General features: G+C 38.9%; 1 protein-coding gene across 1 annotated transcript in view; it reads left to right on the top strand.

Annotated features, from left to right (window-relative positions):
• Positions 1-13,006, top strand: part of LOC139745576 (1-phosphatidylinositol 4,5-bisphosphate phosphodiesterase classes I and II-like) — a 134,562-nt gene that overhangs the window by 24,557 nt on the left and 96,999 nt on the right. The window contains exon 4 of the mRNA XM_071655972.1: positions 1,291-1,431. Coding sequence (XP_071512073.1) covers positions 1,378-1,431 — 54 coding nt within the window. The 5' untranslated portion in view covers positions 1,291-1,377. The remainder of the gene's footprint in view (positions 1-1,290; positions 1,432-13,006) is intronic.

Here is a 13,006-nt window from a genome sequence, read left to right as displayed (position 1 = left end):
TTTGGCATTTCAGAAGCATGTTTCTATATAAACCCTATAATCAAAACAGCTTTGCATTTGTCGTCTCTCCAAAACTCCGTGAAAGTTGTTCGGCAACCTTAATTCTGCTCCAGAAGTGAGTTGATAAATGCACCCTAATTTTCAACGAGTTGGCTTTCTATTTAATAGATGAGTGTAATAATCGTAAAGAATGCTTAGACGTAATAGCACAACATGGTACTAGGGGCAAAAGAAGAGTTTTCATAATGGAAAGGTATGGAAAAGGAATAAAAATATAAACAGACTCAAATAATGGAATCACAACATGCATTATATCAAGAGGCATTTATGTGGTATCACAATATTACAAAAGATTTTAGACGTACCACAGTGCTGAAATATCAAAGAAAACCAAGAGATAGCAGGTAGTGTTTGATAATCTCTCTTTCAGACTGATATGGTATTTCTCTTCCCCATGTTTAAAGAAAAAAAGATCCTGAAATACATGTCACCATGTTAATTGATAGAAACCACAGGGCAGTATGTTGCATATCACATGGTGATTTCTGTACATACAGCTTTCATGCCGTTAATCAATCTGCCAATCGTCCATTGTGAAGTGGGCAACACACTCAGTTATTTTATGAAGTGATGAGAGTTATATTTGAGAAAGAAAGGATGAGAAAGAAGGAAAGATGTAAATAAATTGCTAAGGATGAGGAAGTGGCAGTGATTAAAGGGAGAGATGGAGAGAGAGCGATAGAGATGAGAGAGTGGAGCAGATAAAGATATTTGGAATATATGAAAAAGAACACACGTGACAGAAACATTACATCATAAAGGAGAGATAGCAAGTCAGGAAAAGATGAATGGATGATACCTACTGTTACTGTAAATGTGCCATATATGAATAATACGTCATGAATTGGGACTGGCAAGACAATTTCGCAAGTGCTTGAATCCACGATCGAAAACCACATTGGTCGAATGAGTATTAAAGAATTACTGCTGTATCTGTTTTGAAGAAAATAGAAGTAGCAATTTCCCAACCTTGGCAATGATATTACAATGCACTTGTCTTACATTAAGCGGTACTACTGGATGACTCACGAAATTTGTGATTTAGAAGCACCGCAAAGTGTAATGTGTATACAGTATTAGTTAACCTGATAAAATAGTGTCCATGCACAGTACTAGTCACTCTAAGTCCCATCTCGTTGTCTCTAACAATTCTGTCTTAATGTATATTTTTGTCCTCTTCCTCCTCCTTTCTCTCAATTCTTCCTCCCCCCCCCCCCCCCACTCATTTAGGATGCCAAACTCAGAGAGTTGTGTGACTTCGGAACCAAGGATGTCACGCTGGAGAATAAGACTGTCACAGTGGTCTACGGATCCGACATGGTCAACCTCAACCTTGTCAACTTCTGTGCCACGTCCGACAAAATAGCCCAGGTAAGGGGTCGGGCTCACTTCATTAATCCATTGAAAACTAGTCCTGAGTATACTTGGGCAGGTGTGGATGGGAAATGCACGCCACAGCAAAATTGGCTACCTATAGTAGTCTTCAACGGGTCAACAAAAGTGTAATGATGGTGTTAGACATCTTTGCAACCACCGGTAATAAAAGTGACACCTATCATGACTACCATTTCTCCTGGAATAATGACTGCTGAGATGACTATTGTCATTGGTAATAGGCATAATACTTCTATTTTTTCAACCAATGACATATCAAATTACTTCTGCTACCATTACTTATGCTACTACTATTATTACCTCTACCTCTACTACTACCGTTTCTATTACTGCTACTACCACTATTACTCTCATTTTCATTATCACTACTACTTATAGTGGCATTGTCTGTGTACTTTTTTCTTTGTCAGTGCTGTTGTGTTTTCTTCTGGTTTTGTTTGTCTTTTCAATGTTCTCTTGCATTCCAAGTCAGTGGCAATGAGGAGTGTACTTCTTTCGCGGTGGTTTTATTTTCGCGCTTTTCGCGCTTTGAGGTTAAACCGCGAATTTAACATCACGCGAAAATGTTTTGAGCTTGTCGCTTGTTACAACGCTATCATTACCGACTGCGAATTTAAACACACGCGAAAAAGTTGGCACCGATGGAAACCGCGAAAGTTTCTGTATGCGAAAGAAACCACTTTTACAGTAGCTGATTAAGTTAAGGAGTCTGAAGACATAAAAACAATTGCAGAGGGACTGTGGCAGAAAGGCAATGCATGAAGAAGAGACACTGAATCAAGAATGGTGACTTTTGTATCAGTGGTAGAAGGCTTTTAACAGTGCACCACATATTCCTCCTTGGGCATCTACAATAGTGTATGTGGCCCTGAAAAGGGCCTACCCATTCCCGATGTTGTGGTAAGCATATTCTCACTGTGTTCCAAGAGAATGATCATTCACCGTTAGCTTTCTACTGCCAAATGTTCTACCTCCACGGAAACCTTCAAAGATTTTGTGTCAGTGGCTGTCAGATACTAGCATCGACCCCTTGGAGTGACAGAGCTAGAGAATATTCATGGTGTGCAGATGATGAGCGCAGCTTTGGGTTACCTGGGGGTGTTTCACGAAAAATTTAAATCAAACTTAAGATTTAAGATTGACTAAAACTTATCGTGTGCCACTGGTTTCCCTGTTCAATTTTATTAGCCTAATCACCACCCACTTCTAATTATCATTAATGTTTACAGAATAATTCCGTTGTTATTTATTTTATCTTGTATTATCAATGGCTACATAAAAAAAGTCTCCAAAATCTGCATTTTACTTATTAGCTCACCTGAGCCAAAGGCTCAAGTGAGCTATTGCGATCGCCCTTCGTCCGGCGTCCGTCGTGCGTCGTGCGTCGTGCGTCGTGCGTCGTGCGTCGTCCGTCGTCCGTCGTCCGTCGTCCGTCGTCCGTCGTCCGTCGTGCGTCGTGCGTAAACTTTTTACATTTTCATCTTCTTCTTGAAAACCCCAAGACCGATTTTCATCAAACTTGGCAGGTAGCATCCCTAGGGGGTTAGGAACTCAATTTGTTAAAATGGGCACCATGCCCCACCCAGGGGGCCCCCAGGGGGGCCCAAACCCCCCAAAATTAAGGAATCTGTAAAAATCTTCTTCTCTAGAACCAGAAGTGATAGAGCTAAGTTAATACTATGAGTTAGTACATTGATGACTGTAGTTTCAAGTTTGTTCATGGCAAAATTAGGGGTGCCCCCCTTGGGACCCAGGGGAGGGGGGTGGGGAGGGGTTCTAATGGGGCCTAAATTGTACATTTTCATCTTCTTCTTGAGAACCCCATTACCCATTTTCACCAAACTTGGCAGGTAGCATCCCTAGGGGGTTAGGAACTCAATTTGTTAAAATGGGCACCATGCCCCACCCAGGGGGCCCCCAGGGGGCCCAAACGCCCCAAACTTAAGGAATCTGTAAAAATCTTCTTCTCCAGAACCAGAAGTGATAGAGCTAAGTTAATACTATGAGTTTGTCCATTGATAACTGTAGTTTCAAGTTTGTTCATGGCAGAATCAGGGGTGCCCCCCTTGGGACCCAGGGGAGGGGGGTGAGGAGGGGTCCTAATGGGGCCTAAATTGTACATTTTTATCTTCTTCTTGAGAACCCCATGACCCATTTTCACCAAACTTGGCAGGTAGCATCCCTAGGGAGTTAGGATTTCAATTTCTTAAAATGGGCACCATTCCCCACCCAGGGGGCCCCCAGGGGGCCCCAAACCCCCAAAATGAAGGAATCTTTAAAAATCTTCTCTAGAATCAGAAGTTATAGAGGTAAGATAATACTATGAGTGAGTACATTAATGACTGTATTTTCAAGTTTGTTCATAGGAGATCAAGGGGTGCCCCTCTTGGGGGCAGGGGGGGGGGGGGTTGGTTGGGAAGGTCCAAATGGGGACCTGAATTGTACATTTTCATCTTCTTCCTGAAAACCTCATGATGTATTTTCATCAAACTTGGCAGGTAGCATCCCTAGGGGGTCAGGATCTCAATTTATAAAAATGGGCACCATGCCCCACCCAGAGGGCCCCAGGGGGCCCCAATCCCCCCCCCCCCAAATTAAGGAATCTTAAAAAATTTGGGCCCTTATTGTACAGTTTCATCTTCTACTTGAGAATGCCTGGTCAAATTTTGGTAGAGCTGTGAATAATTTAGATTAGTGACTGCGTGAAAGGTGAACTTGCGATACTCAGGTGAGTGCTAGACCCGCGGGTCTCTTGTAGTAAGTTGAGGAACATTGAAGACACAAACACAGCATACCATCGTTTTTAGTAAATCTTAGATTTTAAGTTCGACTTAAATTCTTCATGAAACACCTGCCTGATGTTGCTGCCAGTGTTGTGTGTTCATACTGTTGCTGCCATTTTCACCACCAGGATGCTCCAGCATTTCCTACTGCTTTCTTCTGTTGTTGGAGGAAAAGAGGGATGGATGTGTTGTAGGACCTGAAAGTTTGCATTATCAATGCTTACAAGGAGGATAGTGGTTACATCATTTTGTGTATTCATCAAAGACGATGCTTGTGTAATCGTCGAATACCTACCCTGGTGTCTTGGAAGTTATCAAAGTTTTCCTTCTTCATGGCCAGGTGATTTTCATTGCTTGTTTCTGACAGTCTCAGGGTTGACAGCATGTGTTCTCCTGTTTATGTGATGAGGTTTTTCCCTTCTGATATACAGTAATCGATCTATTTGCATTAGAAGGAAAAAGGGCTCCAATAACAAGAAGATGTCCCCAGCGTCCTGATACTGATCCGTGATGAGTTTGGGCAAGGTTTTAATTTACGTGGGATATAGCGCCTGGAATTTTAGTGTGTCATAAGTATTTAAACGCAGTTAAATCAGACATTTTACTATATCAGTTAGCAACCTCTTGATGAGCTAGTGATCTTGTTAGGGGGATTCCCGTACTGTCTACCAGTAACATTAGGCTTAACATTAGAAAGAGATTGATATGGTGCTGCTTTTAGGTACACAATCTGGTAGTATTACATTCCTGTATTTCCATGCAAGGTACGTGGTGTGTTTACGATCTGACTGCGCAATTCACGGAAGAGCCGATATCGTTTCAAGGAATAGCGCGTAACAGAAGCCGATCGTCGTTAATTTGTTTCATTGCAGTTGTCGCTTACGCTCAAGCAGCTCTCGTCTCCTGCTTCCGTCGGCGGCAGCCAGAATCGCCGCGGCCCCCGTCTCTCCCCTTCTGATTGTGTCTGACGTCACTGGCGGTATTGTTGAGACGGCTAATTAGAACACTTGTGGTGGAGCAGACTCCCCTTATCCCATTAGCAATCTCGCGAGACCTCTCTGCCGGTCGACCATCAGTTTGTGGAACTAACGCTGCGACAAAGGTTTTTTTTTCCCTTCCAGATTTTGACATGTTCCAGGCAGAATGGATGCAGAAACTCTGATTTATTGAGTTACCTGCACAGAGCTTCTGTGCCTAGAATGACCACCGATATTCCCTTGTGATATTTACAAGGGCATGCAGGGATCTAAATGCAACAATATTTGTTTTACAGAACTATTCTTCGAGTTTTGTTTCGACAGTCTTCTCATGCATGGTACTGCTTGTGGATTTTGTTTCTTCTATATGAATTCTTATGAACAAATGTCACACTACCTTCACATTCTCATACACATAGGTGATAAGAGTCTCTTGGTGTATTTTAATCTATCAGTCTATCTATGTATGTATCGACGTATATATGTGTGTCTGTACAATGAATATACGTGTATTTAGATACATATAAAAACTTGTGTTTCCCAATAAAGGCAATACTTCATATGTATTGCAGAAAGGACTAGCAATCTAGCAGTATTGATTTGCTGACCTGGTAGTCAGTGTTCCTTTGTGCAAGGCTGCTGCCGTTGTCATGGAAACTTATCATGCATTTCTCCACTTCACCTGTCAAAAGCAATAAATGAAATGACAGAATTTATGGCAGCATACCCACGGAAAGCAAATGGATAGCAAAGTCATGGTATAAGGCATATTTTTATCCCTTTTGAAATGTGTGAGCTACGCAATCACTACTAGTATTAACAGCCCCTTTTCCAAGTACTTCCGGAGTTCAGCTAGAGATATTAAGTAAGGCATCACCATTTATTACCAAATTTGCAAGAAGTTTAACAGCAAGAAGTGATATAATTTGATGGCTCAATGCTCATTTCAGTTGAAATTGTTTTTTTTTTCAGTTTCCAGTGGTCATGAAATGCAAACAACCACATAATGTATATTTCATAATATGGTTTTGGAGGCATATTTTTATGTATTTTTCACAAGTTATAACATAGCTGGGCAAAAATGATTATCTCATAAATTTCTTCATGAGATATAAGTATAATTTTTGCTGAGATATTTTGCTGCTTTCAAGTTCACATTTTGTCCACAATATGTCATGACTTTAGATTATATGTCAGGAAAGAGCCAATATTGGCGGAAATGTTCTGTAACTGAGCTTGACCTAAAAAAGAAACAAAATTAGCTGCTTTATTTATTAAATGAAATTTAAATTGCTAACAATCTCAAACAGTTACATATTCCCATATTTCATGTGCTGCACAGAAAGAAAGCATTAAAAATTAAAGATAATCAAAGTATTAAGATGATTTCTGCTACTCTGCTCAGTAAGGCAGGCTAATCCACTGTAGATTGATATATTTGTCTAAAGTAGGTCATCTTTGAAACGGACAAATTTTGAACTGTAATCTGACAAAATGAAATAGATCAATAAAGTAAGAAGAGATGACAGCTTTAAACTAAACAGATTACATATATGTGCTGTCATGGACAGTTTTAATATATAATGAGTGATCTTCCATCATAAAGTAGTCAAAGTCTTTAATTACATTTTGTGAATGAAGGGAAAACTTCTCTCATCTCAAAAAGAAAGCATGAAGTGAAATAGTGTTGCTTCTATATGCCACTGGAAATGACCAACCATTGGATATACAAAGTGTATGAAGTGTTGATGCTCAGTGAGCGTTACTTATTTTTGGCGAGAAATTTGATTAAAGCGCCAAACCTGGTGAATTAAAAAAACATTGTTTGTTCCATTCTACCTGAGTTATTTTCATGAGTGTTGAATAGAATGGTTATAATTAAGATAAAAGAGCATCTACATGCAAGTCACATTCGATCATCTTACATGCATCAAGTTGTTTTCAAACATATCCAATTCAACACGTAACATCATTTTCTCCAGTTTGTTATGGAGGGCTAGATTCTTGTAATAGAGACTGTCTGAAAACAATCTGTAGCGGCATATGCCAGAGATATTATTATTATTTATTTTTTATTTTTGGCTTGATTGGACTTTGCGACTTGGAATGCATAGTCGACAGACAAACCCCTATTTGTGTGATTTCGCAGGAAGCTCACAACTTTGTAACCCCTCTCCTGCCTCTGATGCAAGACTTGCTTTCAAGGGAAATAACTTCCTCTGTGAAGGGAGAAAATTGACACTTTAGATTGAAATTGGATGCCCACTCATCCTTCATTTCTCAAGTGACTTTTTTTTCGCCAAGTTTTTTAACCAAGTCAAAAGGTCATTGGAGTGGATATATGGAAAGAGCTCATTCAACGCCATCAGAGCTTATCCCAGCCCATGCCCAGCCAGTGAAGGGTTAAAAAGGACAGGTATAGGGTGTGCAAACTAGACGTTATATCTACTCGGTGTCCTGATGCTGTCTGGACAAGCACTGAGTGGGAGCTATTCTATTCATTACTATGACACTCTACTCATGGGGGAGTCTTATCAAAATCTACAAATCCCTCAAAAAGATGAATGTTTCATCTTCTTTTCTGTATTTTCCAACCTCAGTCCCCTAATATTCTCATGAAGGCTAATCATGTCTGTGGTTGGTACAATTGTATATTTTTTTAAATTTATTTTGTTGGTTTCAAAATGACATTGTGCGTGTTTTCAGTGTACAGTCTGTATTGTATGTGACTTGAGCAAAATCAGTCCAGCTATAAAATTCTTGTGCAGCTGTCCAGTTCCGCTTGTAAATGCCAAGACAAGAATTTCATAAGAAACCTAATCAACTGATCCCATTTTTTAATACGCACTCTCAGAGAAGTGATTAGTTTCGAAAATGAATTAATCATAGCCGCTGCTTCGGGCCTGCCCAGAAAGAACTATCCTTGAAGTAAATGAAGACAGAGCTGATTAAGGTTGAGAGCGTTCCAGACAAGTGGAGTCTCGTGAGAGTTGATGGGAAACTTGTGATGGGAAACTTGTGATGACTCTTCCAGTATTTGGTTTTACCTCAATTCAATTCAATCATAGTTTATTTCCAATCATCGAAAATCAAAAAACATAGTACAAAGTATACATGTGATGAAATATTGTTCAAACGTTTGCATAAGATTCATGTAATATATATACAAGACATATTATAGAACAACATATAACATGTACAATATTTAGGAAAACACTGTATAAATACTTCGTGGGCGAGCGGAAAATTAATTCGATTATGGAAAATAGTAATCCACTAAAAAGCATAGCTTGTTGGACATGGATCGCTAGACAAATAATGAGTAAATTATATACTATTCTATAACAATATACATGTAATTATTTTGAGATACATCGGTTGGGAAAAAATATAGAATACCAATGCTAGTGCCCGGACACTGTGGCAGACCTCAGTGGCAAAAACTACCCAGTAATCACCCCTCCCCCTTCCCTTTGGCATGCTGAAGGTTTGATATAGACTAATGCAATTGTAGTCTCAAGTGGAATATGCAATATACTAGCATTGGGAGGATTTAAAAAAAATACATACATGATATAATGCACCTTTCACACCTTTACATTTATATGGATTTCTTGTTAATACTGCTCAAATATGCATGCCATGACAGAGTTATTATCTGAAGAGTTTGATTGCAAAATGGAGTAAGTACCATTTCTAAAAATTTTAAAGTAAGTCCATCATCAGATATAGCAAAATAGAATATTTCCAGTGATAACCTCACTTGTGACATAACATGGAATATTTTTGAAGTCATGATGGAAAATATCCCATATTTTCCTATTACATATCCCATACTGCATATTCTTCCTCTTGTAGCAGCTTTAATCGTACAACTGCAAATATCTCAAATTAGCAGGAATGGAGTTAAATCATATTTGCATCAAACTCTTCTATGTATCCTTTAAAGAGAAGCAATGATTTGCTCTTTTTTTCCTGTAAAGACACATAGATTTCTGAATTGCTCTGCTAATGTGAAATATTGTGTCACACTCAGAATTATTAGTGGCTCGACGATTTAAATGGTGTCTCACTTGCCCATTAAACTCACCCCACCCAAACGTGATGGTACATCAGTGTCCACACTTTGCAGGCATCCCTCATTTTCGATGCAATCTAATTGACACCGTACCGCCTGGCATGGGTTATTCATTTACCAAAACAGGTGGTGGTTATTTCGTGTGACAAAGTTATATTATTAGTCAACACGATGACTTCGTAGAATTAATGGTACCAGCCTTTTCTGTTTCTTTCTCTGTTTTCTTTTCTTTCTTTTTTTTTGCTTCTATTTGTCACCATGATAATTCCTTGGAATTCATTCTTGATTACTTTGAAAGGGTCGGCAAGAGGAATTTCTGAGAACTTGCATCAAGAATTTGTCCAATCTTTGGGGAGTACATTAAATCTGTTGTTATTCATTATTCAGATGTTCTGTCAAGCCTCTTTAATGCACTAAACACCATGCATGTGCTACAGAGCTGTATATTTGATCTGGATGCACATGAACAGGTGTGGGTAATGTCACTTTTGTCGCACCAAAACACGAGAGATACATGTGCAAAGTTTCACACCTTACAAATTTGTTGGCAATTCATGTGCTTCCATTTAGATGTAATACAAAAAAAAAATCTCTTTGCTTTTGTACAAGTGACACAATGAGGCTCTTTGCTCTTCTTTGTGACTGCCTCTCAGATGTTGTAAGCATGGTAACCGAGGTCACCATGGCGACTTGTGTTTGTGCAGCACGTCTCAGATGGGGATGATGTTACAGGTGTTCTGTGTTGGTGGTGCGATGAAAGCGTGGCCCAGGCATACAAGCTCGTGACCACATTATTTCCTGCTGTTAGTCAAACAGCTCGAGGCGTGGTTGGCGCGTGCAATCGGCAGCCATGAGCGGTGTGGATTTGCTTCGAGCCCATTCAGGATGTTTTGGTGTTCACACCAGCCATCAAATGCTGCAACACGTATGATTTGTTGTCCCACGAAGCTTAGTTAATTACAACAAACATTAACACATATATCATGTCATAGAGAACATTACTTCAAACTGCAAAATTACATCACTTTTTTTTTTTTTGTATTCTTGGAAAGCATGATTAGGACAAGAATTGTAAATGTTTCTAACACCTTGGACCAGTTATAATCATTTGCAAGTAATGCTATCCATATTCAAGGGTCTGAAATATGTAATTGTAACAGATTCTGGTAGGAATATTGATTGGACATGTATGAACATGTTAGATGAATGTTAGTTTATGGTTTAAGTGGCAGGAAGCATCTCTTATGTTCACTTGGAATTTGAAATGTCATTCAACAGCTGAGAGTTAGGAAAGAAATTAAAGGTGAAAAATAGTTCTCATATGCCTTTGAATGAAACACTGTCATATTTTTGCTCTAAAATGTATATGAATGTGTGCATATGATATGTGTGAAATAATAATGTGATAATACAATTTTAGTTGGTTAATAACAAAAATGCAAAATATTAGCCAAAAGGTTACGCTGACAGTATTGCAATGTCAGAGCAGGTCCATTTGTGGTTGCTATGTGATGTTTAAAAATTGATTATCGATAATCATCAAAATCGGGCCATGGCAGCAGCCATTGATTTTTTTATGCAAGCTTGTTTTTGAAACGTGATTGCTAGGCCATGATCGATAATTACACAACATTCTACCTACCTGCTGCAGAACGGGGAGGGCTCTTCTTGGGGGAGGACACTTGGAGCATCTCAAAATACTCCCAAACAACTCATCATCTTGGTAAATCATGTCAGCCAGGTTAATTTCTTGGTGACTCTTTTAATGTACTTCCTGCAAATTCCAATTGATGAACTTTGAACCCTTCTGAGAACTATGTTTTGTTGTATTTACGTTAACATGCAGGCATGATGAAGTAAGTGCACATAAATGTACATTACTATATATAATGTATAACATTACTATCACATAATGAATTATTAGATTTTGGCATTCATGTTATAATGTAATACGAAAATGCAGGGTGCAGCTAGAATTGATTTGATATTTTGTATTTACTGATTTGATGTATAGAAGAACATAAGACCTTTTGATTGTATTTCAGTCCATCAAGTGGCTGCTTTGTAAAAAGAACTGTATGGTAAAATAACAGAAAGCATCTTTTAAACCACTTGTGCAATGCAAATCCGCAAAGAAGAAAAGCTGAGAATGTCTCAAGTTCTGCCGATGGTAATTGTTCATAGAAATATATCTACCACTACCAGAGATTCTGCTTCACATAAAGATGATTGCCAATGAGTGGTGTCTGCATCCAGTGCCCTGGGATTCATTTGTTTCCTCTAAGTTCTGTCCTTGCGCTCATCTGGATTTTTTTCTGACCTCTACTCCTACTTCTCCCCTTTGTACCACTACTTTTATTCTACTGCTACTACTAATGCTACTTTTACCACCACTAACACCACTACCACTATTACTACTACTACTACTACTACTACTGCTAATGCTACTGCCACTACTACTACATTATACTACTGCTACCAGTACATTCTACTACTACTACTACTACTGCTACTACTACTACAGTGGAAACTCGATATAACGAGATGGTCGGGACCGAGTCATTTTCCTCGTTATAGCCGATATCTCGTTATATCAGTAGGCATGAAAGAAGGCATAACATAAAGACATTAATTTGCACATGTGGGACTACCCATCATATTTTAATCAATAGAGCCTACTGGTAACTTGATATTGTGTGTGAGGGAATTACTCACCTTCATGGGTAGGAAGATGTTTTTCGCCAAGGAAATCCAATATCAAGAATGTGTTTCTTATTAATTGTAGATGTTTGAATTTATGAATTTATATAGCTTGCGATTGTATCGAGATCGTGTGTGGATTGGTATGTGGTTATCGTATGGGTGTGTGTTGTGTGGAAAGCTTGAATATGGTCTGCACAATGCTGTGTGAATTATGTGTGTGTATGTGACACATTGTGTATACTATATTATGACTGCATGTGTGTGAAGATGGGGAATTCCCTACGTAGAAGGCCAATCACAGCATCAGATTGCCTCACACCTGCTAAACGTCATGATGATGCCATGTATACAGTTATTATGGCCGTCCCACCACATTTTCTGCATGTATCAGTGTGCGCGCACACACACACTTACACGTAAAACATGCAGTGCTAGCTGGAGTTCACTGAAGAAAATGATTATGTGTGTACAAGACAGTTTTTGGCGCATCAAGCTTTACAATATTGGAAGACGAAATAAAGCTTTACCGAAGGCATTTTGCTTTACCTCGCTATAGCAGGTTTGAATTACTATGTTTTTCTTTGTTTGGAAGTCACAAAATTTATCTCGTTATAGCAGTTATTTCGTTATAGCCGATCTCGCTATAAGAGTAGCATTTTACATAGACTTGTGTGGAAGGAAATTTGGGACCGGGAAAATTTCCTCGTTATAACCGATATCTCGTTATAGCAGTGTTCGTTATACCGAGTTTCCCCTGTACATTATACTACTGCTACTACTACTACATTATACTACTGCTACCAGTACAGTCTACTACTACTACTACTACTACTACTACTACTACTACTACTACTACTACTACTACTACTACTACTATTATTATTACTACTACTACTACTACTACTACTACTACTACTACTACTACTGCTACTACTACTGCTACTGCTACTACCACTACATTATACTACTGCTACCGGTACATTTTACTACTACTACTACTACTACATTAT

This window comes from Diadema antillarum, unplaced genomic scaffold (genome assembly GCF_040938485.1).
Source record: "Diadema antillarum isolate AM-2024a unplaced genomic scaffold, OU_Dant_1.0 scf00000036, whole genome shotgun sequence".
NCBI classification, from domain to species: domain Eukaryota; kingdom Metazoa; phylum Echinodermata; class Echinoidea; order Diadematoida; family Diadematidae; genus Diadema; species Diadema antillarum.
The sequence above is the reverse complement of the archived record's forward strand: the minus strand, read 5'-3'. Positions and strand labels throughout refer to the sequence as shown.